The 14,417-nt window shown below is 47.5% G+C and overlaps 1 protein-coding gene across 1 annotated transcript; it reads right to left on the bottom strand.

The window, feature by feature from the left end:
• Positions 1–3,378: 3,378 nt before the first annotated feature.
• Positions 3,379–6,262, bottom strand: zpd (zona pellucida glycoprotein d; the record flags this gene model as incomplete). Its single annotated transcript, XM_084168642.1, has 6 exons — positions 3,379–3,497; positions 3,909–4,014; positions 4,159–4,333; positions 4,581–4,823; positions 5,723–5,880; positions 6,098–6,262. 6 exons carry the CDS (start codon positions 6,260–6,262, stop codon positions 3,379–3,381), a joined length of 966 nt encoding a protein of 321 aa, XP_084024768.1.
• Between the last annotated feature and the right edge of the window lie 8,155 nt (positions 6,263–14,417).

Here is a 14,417-nt window from a genome sequence, read left to right as displayed (position 1 = left end):
CAGCCACGACCCATCTTCAATGCTCTTACTGAGGGAAGGAGGTTGTTGGCCAAGATCTTGCGATACATGGCCCCATCCATCCTCCCCTCGATACGGTGCAGTCGTTCTGTCCCCTTTGCAGATAAGCATCCCCAAAAAATGATGTTTCCCCCTCCATGCTTCACGGTTGGGATGGTGTTCTTGGGGTTGTACTCATCCTTCTTCTTCCTCCAAACACGGCGAGTGGAGTTTAGACCAAAAAGCTCTATTTTTGTCTCATCAGACCACATGACCTCCCATTCCTCCTCTGGATCATCCAGATGGTCATTGGCAAACTTCAGATGGGCCTGGACATGCGCTGGCTTGAGCAGGGGGACCTTGCGTGCGCTGCAGGATTTTAATCTATGACGGCGTAGTATGTTACTAATGGTTTTCTTTGAGACTGTGGTCCCAGCTCTCTTCAGGTCATTGACCAGGTCCTGCCATGTAGTTCTGGGCTGATCCCTCACCTTCCTCATGATCATTGATGCCCCATGAGGTGAGATCTTGCATGGAGCCCCAGACCGAGGGTGATTGACCGTCATCTTGAACTTCTTCCATTTTCTAATAATTGTGCCAACAGTTGTTGCCTTCTCACCAAGCTGCTTGCCTATTGTCCTGTAGCCCATCCCAGCCTTGTGCAGGTCTACAATTTTATCCCTGATGTCCTTACACAGCTCTCTGGTCTTGGCCATTGTGGAGAGGTTGGAGTCTGTTTGATTGAGTGTGTGGACAGGTGTCTTTTATACAGGTAACGAGTTCAAACAGGTGCAGTTAATACAGGTAATGAGTGGAGAACAAGAGGGCTTCTTAAAGAAAAACTAACAGGTCTGTGAGAGCCGGAATTCTTACTGGTTGGTAGGTGATCAAATACTTATGTCATGCAATAGAATGCAAATTAATTACTTAAAAATCATACAATGTGATATTCTGGATTTTTGTTTTAGATTCCGTCTCTCACAGTTGAAGTGTACCTATGATAAAAATTACAGACTTCTACATGCTTTGTAAGTAGGAAAACCTGCAAAATCGGCACTGTATCAAATACTTGTTCTCCCCACTGTATGTAGAGGACAGAGAAACAGATGGTTTCTATTATTTCATGGCATTCCTCTTTGAGTCGCACCTCCTCCTTATTGGCAGTTTAGATAACCACAGGATTGGCCCAATAGATAATAGGACAGACAGAGCAGGCATCATTGGGTGTAAGAGTAAAAGCTTTGGAATGTAAGCAGTTAACCCAAAACGAAGCACTGACACACAGGGTTAAATAAATGTCAATTACAACAAAAATTCTACATAAACTGTGTAAATTCAGCTCTACTATATATACCATTAATATAGCCATAAGCAGACGTGTGTCTGGCTGTAAGGTCTGGCATACAATATTAATATCCCATTGATAATGCAATGGAAACAAAAGAGACCCAACCAAGACAGCACAGAGAGCTTGCCTTGCAAAAGCCTTGACATGGGAATTTAAAAACATAATGGGCCCACTGAGCACAACTTTCTCTGTAAACAGGCATGCACTGCACACATAGACCTATACACACACACAAACAGAGAGACAAAGAAAAGCAGCTTCAGGCCACCAAAATGATGACTCATAATAAGAGTGATCAATCTGGATATCTTGCACAACATGTCTGCAGGATAAGCAGTACAGTAGGTGAGGAACACTTTCTGTGGTTTACAGGCATGTACATAGGGTTTTACCCTAGAGGTCCAACTTTTACCCAACACATAATTACTCCTAATAATATGCCTGCCATACGTGAAGTGGGAATGTTGCACAATACCCATTACGGAAAAGGTCAAGGGTCATAAATGTGCGCACCAAATATTTCCATGAATCTGCTCATGTCCTCATGATCAGTGATGAGAAAATGAGAAGTCATTAGATCACATAAAATGCTATATCAGTTTAGATAACTACCTGACCACCAGGATAGTAGAGATCATGGTCATGCAATGTTTCAGAGTAGAAGGAAACTAAGCTCATCAGGCGACTGCCACAATTCCACAGATTTACGCACCGTAAAAACGTCCATATTTTGACATTAAAGGACACATGTATACAACATACTGTACCTCTGCGTTGAAAGTGTCTTCGTCCGCATTGGCCACAAGCCTGTTGCACAAGAGCAAGACGAGTGGAGCCATGATTTGTTTCCACAACCCCGGAGAAGCGCTTCTCGAGAGGGATGCCATCTTTGTGCGCTCTTGTTAGCCCGTGCAATGGACGGTCACAGTCAGAAGTGATTGGAAACTGCGGTCAAGTGATGTGTACTGCTATGTGACTACATAAAGTCAAACTTGGTTGAGTTCAAAATCCAGTCTCTTGTATGTTTTATGAAGTTCTCGCCGCAGTTCAACCACTGGACATTGGGTCGAGGCGCGCTCAAATCAGATCGCTTGCAAAGTATCCACGTTTCTGAAACAGCTCGGCTTAGTCGCACTGGAAGAAATTATTTGTAATTGTCCAAATATGTGATCATGGGTTATTCAAAGGCCTGAGTCAGTTTTCAATTTAAGCCCATTTCCTAATGACCCACATGAGCGAATGGTAAAAACAGCATGTCCTCTGGAATATTACAGTGTGTTACCTACTCCCCCTCTACAGTCAAATAGCTTTTCTGCACGATGAAGTAGGCCTGTGAGTGAGAAGAGTAGCGAGAGAAAAGTATTTTAGTTTGAACAAGCGTCATGTTCTGTGGTAAGATGTATCCACACTGTGCTGAAAACGTAAATGTGGAGGATAACACAAATAAAAACGCAATTGTCTTAAATTTCCAAGTATCCTGAAAGTCTGTTAGATTTGAGTTCAACCACAGCATCTCTTGCAGGCTGCACTGGATTACATTGATAGTCCAATAACCTCACTGCCTTCTGAGAAAACAAGGGAACAGACTTTCTGCTAGAGAATACGGGAGGAAAGCAATGTTGCCTACATACTGTGGGGAGTCTATTAGACAAAGCAATTTCTCTGGAAAAGAAACTCCCCTCCCCCTGGGGATGAACTATAGACCATCTGACGCAGCAACAGATGGCTCCTATTGCCATCTGCTGAGAACTAAGAATCACTACAAGTACACTGTACTATTTGATCAAATCGAGTGACACTAGAATAAGAGTTGCCGTGTTTGATGAGAGACCCATTCATGATTTAAACCAGTAACTCATGTTTGAACTGGTTTTTAACCCACAGCCACATTCTTGAACTACAGGGCTGAATGTTCAGACCTCTGTGGTAAAGACGTTTATAAAATGTGAAAAGCACAATTTCTGCAGAGAGGGACTCATTTAATAGTCATAGAAATTAAATACTTTCTTTTTTAAATTTTATTCAAATTATTGTCAGCGGTTTGCTAGCTGTGACAGTCGTCGGTTTCCTGCCTTGGCGATGGTGATTAGGGCGAGGAGGAAGAGGCCCAGGACCCAGATGCCAGCCACAGGAACCATCATCAGCAGCAGATCTGGAACAAAGTCAAGACTGTGGAAAACCCTGCACATACCACCCTGCCCCTAGCCTCAACATGAGCCCAGAGGAGTACACTACAAAGCAGGATAAATTAGTTAGCTAACGTGCCTAAATATTCACACTTTTTTTTAAATATTAAACTTTGAATGGGAACGATCTAGTTGACTCAACCCAAAAATAGTATTCTTAAATGAACCAGAAAATGTGGTCATCTGGTTGTTTATCAAACTGGCTAACTCATTGATTCAGCTTTGTAGTACACCCCTCTGGTCTAATTTATTTTTAAGTAGACTGAGCAAGGGCAATATTTGAGCCCAGCAACAAAATACAATTAAGGGATACAATAAATATTTTCTACAATTTTCAGTAGATAATGAAATACAAAAAAGATACCACAAGTCCTTACTAGACTGGGGTCGGTCTGGTATGTCAATCCTGATTGGTCCATATGACAGTAGACCTTGAGTTGGGTCTCCACGCACTGCTGCCCTCTTGGTTATAGATTTGCACTCCTGTAGTAGTATGAAAGGCAGAGATGAATCATTTAGAAAAGACAAAATCTTGGTATGCCATGCCAAATTCAGAAAATGCATTTGCTTCATGAAAGGAAATAATTTGAAATCAAATATTTTAGCTGTTCCTGACAGTGAACTTACAGGAATGCAGGGTTCTTCATCATCCAGGGAGCACAAGCGCACTGTGCAGTGCAGGTACAGGTCATGAGGCTCCACGACAAAGCGGAACATGTCAAAGCTGTACCGGATGGTGGAGGCCTCTCCATTCGCACCCATTGTCGTATTGAGAAATGTGACAGTCTCGTCATTCACACACCTGTGAGGGGGAGTGTCTTAGATTTAATAAATCTTTACCTGATCATTAGATTGAAAATCCAAGACCTTCATCAGCAAACTTAACACTGGATCTGCTACATTTATTAAATGTCTGATGTGCCAAATTGTTTAAGCTCAGCTCAAAACAGAATTGCTCACAGCTTGCTAAATTAATTTTTCATGCCATGTTTCAAGAGCAATAATAGGCTTACATGTTCCCAGGGATAAATGTTTGATGGTCCACTCACCCATTGCGCAGCAGGGTGTGAACGGAGCCCTCTGTCTGGTTGGGTTCGGGGGACTGTGTGGCCCAGCACTCGTTAACCCTCAGGTGGAAGAAGTCCTCCAGCTCCGCGACCTTGATCTCCACATACACCCTGTCCCGGAGGTGGATCAGAGGTGAGCTTTGGAACGCCTCTGTGTAGGTGTGATCTGTGAAGAGGGCCATCTCCACCTTGGCATCCAACTCACCCATCCTTATCACCGTCTCACTGAACCAAAACACAGCACAGGATTACTGTGAGGGAAACGCTTGTCATGTCCACGTTAACTGAACTGGAAGAACTCTTGCTAATAAATCAATGGCTAGTCTGACATTACTAGCTGTCCCAGCTGGCGGATAGCCGTCGCTACTTAGGTAGTGTTAAGAGTAAGCAAAACATTCTACCAACATTAACTTGGTTAATCTTCCCCAATACCCCACTTGAAAGCCACAGCTGTCTTCTACATTTCCATGGCTAGGCGGTGGTTCGTTGGAATTTAGAAAATGCTCAGTTAATTGAGGAACATTTATTGAATTTAAGTAATGCAACAACGTGTACACTGCCATCTTGTCCATTTCAAATAATCTCCCATTGATCCAGACAGGCGAGTGTCATTCAACACAACGCTTGATTTCTGAGTCGCCCGTCTCGATCAGAGAGAATATTTGAAATCGACAAGATCGCAGCATACACATTGTTGGATTACTTCAAGAAGCCAAAATATAATGTAATAAACAGCATTTTCTAAATTCCAACCAACCACCTGCAACTAGCCATTAAAGTTTACAAGACAGTAGTGGCTTTCAAGTAGGGAACTGAGGCAGTATAACCAAGTAAAGATACATCTCAAATGTTGCTTACCCTTAACACTACCTAAGTATCGACAGCTATCTGCCAGCTGGAACAGATATTATTTGATGCTTGTGGGTTCTCTCCAGGAACAAGTCTGGGCTCTAGTTTTGGCCTATCCAGGAGTTCTTCTTGCTAGTCTGACATCACTAAGGCAAAGTTACACAAAAATTGCATCTCAAGTGAGTCTACTTGTTAGGTGGCTCCAGTAACAGACCAAGACTACCTTTTAAACTACAGAAAGTTGTGATCAAGTCACCTTTTAGAGTGGGCCTTACCTAGAGAAGGGGATGATGGGGTACGGCAGACTGACAGTGCGGATGTATGGGTAGATACACGTGTACTCAATTTTTATCATTGGGTCTCTTATTATATTTCCATAGACTTGAGGGGCCGACATGAGAGTTAAGGCGTATGTGATGTGAGTGATGTTTTTCTGTTGTAAAAGAGAAAGCACAATGCCAGTAAAAAAACAAAACTTGCAACGTCATAAGAAATGAATACAGTTGGACTTGCTGAGATAACAAGGGCAAGAACAAATTAGTGCATGAGAGGTGACAACTACAGATTGGTGTATTGAGCCTAGAGAGTAGGCCTTTGCTGAGACAGGATTATCAATGTATAGTATGAAGTGTGGGACTACTCATACTTACCTCCAGTGGTTTACCGCCACAGGAACTGTACCGATCCTTTGATATCCGCACTATGTAGTATAGGACGTCAGACATAACCTCCTTTTGGGCACGACAAGACTCATTCTTCAAGTGCAGAGATTCCACAGGTACTTTGTAGTACTGGAAAAAGTCCTCATTCACCATGATCGTAATGTAGTCTTTGCCACACTTGACATTGATAGTTGCAGCTAAAATAAATAAAATACAATTTAGAAGATAAGTTCCAACATAGCTATTCTAGTTATTTTGGTCTACACATTTTTATTTTTTTAAACACCCCAAAAAAAGTACCTTTGTCACACAGGTCTCCATAGTAGCCCACAGCACATTTGCAGTTGCGTTTGCCGGGGGATATCAAACACTTAGTTGTGTCAGTGCAGTGTGTCACATTGCATATTCCTGAGAGAAAACATGAAATCAATGGAGGCCACTCATAACATTATCGAGTAAATACCGTCAAATCTATAGAAGTCAGACAAATACGTTTCTCACCAAGGACACAGTCGCAGGCACAGCAAAAAATGACCACGAGGACCAAAAATACCTGGTAAATTCCACAGCAATTAACCTACATAACATTTAACAGATTTCATTCACTAATTTTCTACATTGTTGTTTGTAAACGTGTCCTTTTGTTTCAATATAAGCATAACATTATCTACACACCTTCAAGTTGAATTTGAGAGCCATTGGTTATTTGCAATCCGTTTTCAACGTAGCTTACTTTTATTTACTGACTCAAATTAATGGAAGGTCAAAGTAACATAGTCCTGTCTAAAGAAGACCAAAAAACGTAGCCTTATATACTCAACAGCTCGAAAGGCCTGGAGCTGTGATTACCATAGACGTAGGTGATTACCTGTATGTAAAACACCTGTTTAATTATAATCTGAGCGAATAAGCCTACCCCCTAGTGGATCTTTCCAGTCACACTGCTCAATTTCCCTCCAACTTCCATCGAGCAACCTCATTGGCCAAGCACAGAAATTAAGTCACCCCATCTTTCCCAGCCTATCAGTAACCTAATTGCTCATTCAATTTGCACAAAGTTTGTCTGAATCTTTTTATGGTCTTCCAATGGAGATGGCCTAGGCTTACTACTCAATCTGAATAAGCATAGGCTTTACGCCTACTACGCTACAACCCCCCCCCCCCAAAAAAAAAAGTTTAAATACAAATATTGACAAAGTAGTTTATTTAGCCTTTGTCTTGCTTAAATAATCTTTCTTCAGATAAAATTGAGCAATCTTGCCTTTCCTGAAACTATATGGGGCGGGCTGTAGGCATATTCATCACCAGCCGATAGCCTAGGCCACACTCGTGTAGATGGCCTACGCATTTCTGCAACACTAACCAAGTCTCCATCCAACCATTTCATGTGGCTGAATTACCTACCTGACACATGAACAAAGTCATGATCGGGCTGAGCTGATGGAAACAGGAAATGCTGGTACAATTTTATAAATACCGAAAGGCAATTTGTTCGTTCGACATGGTGGGATCTTTTGTGTCTGTAAAATGTAATTATGCAAGAAATGGCCAATGAAACGCCTTCATGCGCTAATGTTTAAATAATAACCATCATATCGAAGTTAATTTGGGGTCACGCGACATGTGTGGTCCTCCCACTATGACTCGGGAAAGCATGCAGTTTTAGGCTACAGATGAAATAAGTTATGATGAACTTCACAGGGTGGTGAATGTGCAAGGTGATGAGCTTGATGCTTATTATGGATATCGCTCTTATCCATAATTTCATAATGTAGTTAGCCTGCCCGCACTGTATCTGCGAGCTGTTGTCTAAAGCGCACGTGCCAAGACCACTTTTGCCATATAACGCTATTTAACAGTTGTAAAATAATAAAAAAGTGGTCAGATGACGCAGATGCTAAGCTACAGGACTGTTTTGCTAGCACAGACTGGATCATGTTCCGGGATTCTTCAGACAGCATTGAGGAGTACACCACATCAGTCACTGGCTTCATCAATAAGTGCATCGATGATGTCGTCCCCACAGTGACCGTACGTACATACCCCAACCAGAAGCCATGGATTACAGGAAACATCCGCACTGAGCTAAAGGGTAGAGCTGCCGCTTTCAAGGAACGGGACTCTAACCCGGACGCTTATAAGAAATCCCGCTATGACCTCCGACGAACCATCAAACAGGCAAAGAGTCAATACAGGTCTAAGATTGAATCATACTACACTGGCTCTGACGCTCGTCGGATGTGGCAGGGCTTGAAAACTATTACAGACTACAAAGGGAAGCACAGCCGCGAGCTGCCCAGTGACACAAGCCTACCAGACGAGCTAAACCACTTCTATGCTCGCTTCGAGGCAAGCAACACTGAAGCATGCATGAGAGCACCAGCTGTTCCGGATGACTATGTGATCACGCTCTCTCCGTAGCCGATGTGAGTAAGACTTTTAAGCAGGTCAACATTCACAAGGCCGCAGGGCCAGACGGATTACCAGGACGTGTACTCCGAGCATGTGCTGACCAACTGGCAAGTGTCTTCACTGACATTTTCAACATGTCCCTGACTGAGTCTGTAATACCAACATGTTTCAAGCAGACCACCATAGTCCCCGTGCCCAAGGACTCTAAGATAACCTGCCTAAATGACTACCGACCCGTAGCACTGACGTCTGTAGCCATGAAGTGCTTTGAAAGGCTGGTCATGGCTCACATCAACAGCATTATCCCAGAAACCCTAGACCCACTCCAATTTGCATACCGCCCCAACAGATCCACAGATGATGCAATCTCTATCGCACTCCACACTGCCCTTTCCCACCTGGACAAGAGGAACACCTACGTGAGAATGCTATTCATTGACTACAGCTCAGCATTCAACACCATAGTGCCCTCTAAGCTCATCACTAAGCTAAGGATCCTGGGACTAAACACCTCCCTCTGCAACTGGATCCTGGACTTCCTGACGGGCCGCCCCCAGGTGGTAAGGGTAGGTAACAACACATCTGCCACACTGATCCTCAACACGGGGGCCCCTCAGGGGTGCGTGCTCAGTCCCCTCCTGTACTCTCTGTTCACCCATGACTGCATGGCCAGGCACGACTCCAACACCATCATTAAGTTTGCCGACGACACAACAGTGGTAGGCCTGATCACCGACAACGATGAGACAGCCTATAGGGAGGAGGTCAGAGATCTGGTCGTGTGGTGCCAGGACAACAACCTCTCCCTCAACGTGACCAAGACAAAGGAGATGATTGTGGACTACAGGAAAAAAAATAGGACTGAGCACGCCCCCATTCTCATCGACGGGGCTGTAGTGGAACAGGTTGAGAGCTTCAAGTTCCTTGGTGTCCACATCACCAACGAACTATCATGGTCCAAACACACCAAGACAGTCGTGAAGAGGGCACGACAAAGCCTATTCCCCCTCAGGAGACTAAAAAGATTTGGCATGGGTCCTCAGATCCTCAAAAAATTCTATAGCTGCACCATCGAGAGCATCCTGACTGGTTGCATCACTGCCTGGTATGGCAACTGCTTGGCCTCCGACCGCAAGGCACTACAGAGGGTAGTGCGTACGGCCCAGTACATCACTGGGGCAAAGCTTCCTGCCATCCAGGACCTCTATACCAGGCGGTGTCAGAGGAAGGCCCTCAAAATTGTCAAAGACTCCAGCCACCCTAGTCATAGACTGTTCTCTCTGCTACCGCACGGCAAGCGGTACCGGAGTGCCAAGTCTAGATCCAAAAGACTTCTCAACAGCTTCTACCCCCAAGCCATAAGACTCCTGAACAGCTAATCATGGCTACCCGGACTATTTGCACTGCCCCCCCACCCCATCCTTTTTACGCTGCTGCTACTCTGTTAAGTATTTATGCATAGTCACTTTAACTCTACCCACATGTACATATTACCTCAACTACCTCAACTAGCCGGTGCCCCCGCACATTGACTCTGCAACGGTACCCCCCTGTATATATAGCCTCCCTACTGTCACTTTATTTTACTTCTGCTCTTTTTTTTCTCAACACTTTTTTTGTTGTTGTTTTATTCTTACTTTTTTTGTTTAAAATAAATGCACTGTTGGTTAAGGGCTGTAAGTAAGCATTTCACTGTAATGTCTGCACCTGTTGTATTCGGCGCATGTGACTGTCAAGGCGTGCTGAAGGTGGGTGTGGTGTATGAATCATGCGCAGGACGCAGAGGCTCAGTCCAAAGGCTTTAGTGCAATATTAATAAAAGACAGAAGCACAATAAGCCCGAAGGCGAATACACGGCGCACACAGGCGACAAAACAAACGGCGCACAAACATGTGCAAAATAACCTCTCCAAAACACTGGAGGGAAAATGTAGCTCCAACACGAAACAGAAGCGCAATCACACACAACGACAAGCACACACAACGAGAACTAAATAGGACACTAACGAGGACTAACAAGACACAGGTGTACAACATCCAGACAAAACCAAACGAACATGAAACATAGATCGGTGGCAGCTAGTACTCCGGGGACGACGACCGCCGAAGCCTGCCCGAACCAGGAGGAGGAGCAGCCTCGGCCGAAACCGTGACAGTACCCCCCCCTTGACGCGCGGCTCCAGCCGTGCGCCGACCCCGGCCTCGGGGACGACCAGGAGGACGCGGAGCAGGGCGCGCGGGATGGTCCCGGTGGAACTCCGACAGGAGAGATGGGTCTAGGATGTCCCTCCGCGGCACCCAGCACCGCTCCTCCGGGCCGTACCCCTCCCACTCCACGAGATACTGGAGACCCCCCATCCGGCGTCTAGAGTCCAAGATGGACCGAACGGTGTACGCTGGAGCCCCCTCGATGTCCAGTGGGGGCGGAGGAGTCTCCCCTATCTCATTGTCCTGGAGTGGACCAGCTACCACCGGCCTGAGAAGAGACACATGGAACGAGGGGTTAATATTCTTATACTCAACAGGTAGATGTAACCTATAACACACCTCGTTCAATCTTCTCAGGACTTTAAAGGGCCCCACAAACCGCCGACCCAGCTTCCGGCAGGGCAGGCGGAGGGGTAGGTTTCTGGTAGAGAGCCAGACTCGATCTCCGGGTACACCGGCCCCTCACTGCGGTGGAGATCGGCGCTCGCCTTGTGACGAAGGACGGCCCGCTGCAGGTGGACGTGGGCAGCGTTCCACGTCTCTTCCGAGCGCCTCATCCAATCATCCACCGCAGGGGCCTCGATCTGGCTCTGCTGCCAAGGTGCCAGAACCGGCTGGTAACCTAACACACATTGGAAGGGGGTTAGGTTAGTAGAGGAGTGGCGGAGAGAGTTCTGGGCCATCTCGGCCCAGGGAATGTACCGTGCCCACTCCTCCGGCCGGTCCTGGCAATACGACCTCAGAAACCTACCCACATCCTGGTTGACACGTTCTACCTGCCCGTTACTCTCCGGGTGGTACCCTGAGGTAAGGCTAACCGAGACCCCCAAACGCTCCATGAACGCTCTCCAAACACGAGAGGTAAACTGGGGGCCTCGATCAGACACTATATCCTCGGGTACCCCGTAATGCCGGAAGACGTGGGTAAATAGGGCCTCAGCGGTCTGTAGGGCAGTAGGAAGACCCGACATAGGGAGAAGACGACAGGCCTTAGAGAACCGGTCCACAACGACCAGGATGGTGGTATTCCCCTGAGAGAGGGGAAGGTCTGTCACAAAATCCACCGAGAGGTGGGACCATGGTCGTTGTGGAATGGGCAGGGGTTGTAACTTACCCCTGGGCAGATGTCGGGGCGCCTTACACTGGGCACACACCGAGCAGGAGGAGACATAAACCCTCACATCCCTAGCCAAAGTGGGCCACCAGTATTTAGTGCTAAGGCAATGCACCGTCCGGCCGATACCCGGATGTCCAGAGGAGGGTGACGTGTGAGCCCAGTAAATGAGTCGATCCCGAATCTCGAGCGGAACGTACTTCCGACCCTCAGGACACTGTGGAGGGCTGGGGTCGGTACGCAACGCTCGCTCGATTTCGGCATCGACCTCCCACACCACCGGTGCCACAAGGCAAGACTCCGGTAGTATGGGAGTGGGCTCAACGGACCTCTCCTCCGTGTCATACCGCCGGGACAGCGCATCCGCCTTACCATTCTGGGACCCAGGGATGTACGTGATTTTAAATACGAACCTGGTGAGAAACATACTCCATCGAGCCTGGCGAGGGTTCAGTCTCCTCGCTGCCCGGATGTACTCCAGGTTCCGATGGTCAGTCAAAATGAGGAAAGGGTGTTGAGCCCCCTCAAGCCAATGCCTCCACACCTTAAGGGCTTGAACTACAGCTAACAGCTCCCTGTCCCCAACGTCATAGTTACGCTCCGCCGGGCTGAGCTTCTTTGAGTAAAAAGCACAGGGGCGGAGTTTAGGTGGCGTGCCGGACCGTTGAGAGAGAACGGCCCCTATACCAGCCTCAGACGCGTCTACCTCGACCTGAAAGGGTAATGCGGGATCCGGATGCGCCAGCACCGGAGCCGACGTACACAGGTCCTTCAGTCTCCTAAAGGCTCTGTCCGCATCGGCTGACCACTGCAGGCGCACCGGACCCCCCTTCAGAAGGGACGTGATGGGAGCTGCCACCTGTCCAAAACCCCGGATAAACCTCCGGTAGTAATTCGCAAAGCCCAAAAACTGCTGCACCTCTTTTACAGTAGTTGGGGTTTGCCAATTACGCACAGCGGACACACGATCCACCTCCATTCTCACCCCTGACGCGGACAACCGATAACCCAAAAAGGAGACCGACTCCTGGAAAAACTGACATTTCTCTGCTTTGACATATAGGTCGTGCTCCAACAGCCTCCTCAATACACGACGCACCAGGGTTATATGCTCGGCTCGGGTAGACGAGTACACCAGAATGTCATCAATGTACACGACCACCCCTTGTCCCTGCATATCCCGGAAAATGTCATCTACGAAGGATTGGAAGACTGATGGAGCATTCATCAACCCATATGGCATTACGAGATATTCGAAATGACCTGACGTGGTACTAAACGCTGTCTTCCATTCGTCACCCTCCCTAATGCGCACCAAGTTATACGCGCTCCTGAGATCCAGTTTTGTGAAAAACCGCGCTCCATGCAATGACTCCGTCATGGTCGCAATCAGAGGGAGTGGATAACTGTATTTCACAGTAATCTGATTGAGACCACGGTAATCAATGCACGGGCGCAACCCTCCATCTTTCTTTTTCACAAAAAAGAAGCCTGAGGAGGCGGGAGAAGTGGAGGGCCGAATGTATCCCTGTCTCAAAGATTCGGCTATGTAAGTCTCCATAGCTTTTCTCTCCTCTTGAGACAAAGGATACACATGGCTCCGTGGGAGCGCTGCTCCTGCCTGGAGATCAATCGCACAATCCCCCTGTCTATGAGGAGGCAACTGCGTCGCCCTAGTTTTGCTAAACACGAGAGCTAAATCCCCATATTCAGGCGGAATGTGCAGTGCGGGCACTTGGTTTGGACTCTCCACCGAAGTCGCCCCCACGGAAACACCCAGACATCGCCCCTCGCACTGAGCAGACCACCCATCGAGAGCCCTCTGTTGCCACGAAATAGCAGGGTTATGGGTGCTTAACCAGGGAACCCCCAGCACCACTGGGTATGCAGGAGAGTCGATCAGATACAGCTGTATAGTCTCCTCATGACCCCCCTGCGCACACATCCGAAGTGGCGCTGTGATCTCCCTGATCAACCCCGACCCCAACGGGCGGCTATCTAAGGCATGAACGGGAAAAGGTTTGTCAACAGGTAGGAGAGGGAACCCTTAACTCAAAACAAAACTTCCGATCAACAAAATTCCCAGCTGCGCCTGAATCTACTAGCGCCTTATGCTGGGAATGAGGTGCAACCTGTGGAAAACAAACAGGTATACAAAAGTGCGCAACAGAAAGCTCTGGGTAAGAGGGACGTCTACTCACCTGGGAGGCCCCCCCAGTGCGTGGCCTGTTGTCTTCTCCCCCGGAGAACCCTCCCCAGCACCTGGCCGCAGTGTGCCCTCCACGACCGCACTTGGTGCAGGAGACAGGCCCCCTCGGGCTCCTCCTCCTCCGTTCTCTAGCGCCGGCACCCCCGAGCTCCATAGGGCTCGGCTCGGAGGTGCCGGAGGGCGGAATGGACGGACTCCCCTCGGGACGTCCACGGGTGGCCAGCAGGGTGTCCAGACGGATGGACATATCGACCAACTGGTCGAAGGTAAGATGGGTATCCCTGCAGGCCAACTCACGTTGAACGTCCTCTCGTAGGCTACATCGAAAATGGTCAATGAGAGCCCGTTCATTCCACCCTGCATCC

This window comes from Coregonus lavaretus (genome assembly GCF_964263955.1).
Source record: "Coregonus lavaretus genome assembly, chromosome: 9".
Classification (NCBI taxonomy): Eukaryota; Metazoa; Chordata; class Actinopteri; order Salmoniformes; family Salmonidae; genus Coregonus; species Coregonus lavaretus.
The sequence above is the reverse complement of the archived record's forward strand: the minus strand, read 5'-3'. Positions and strand labels throughout refer to the sequence as shown.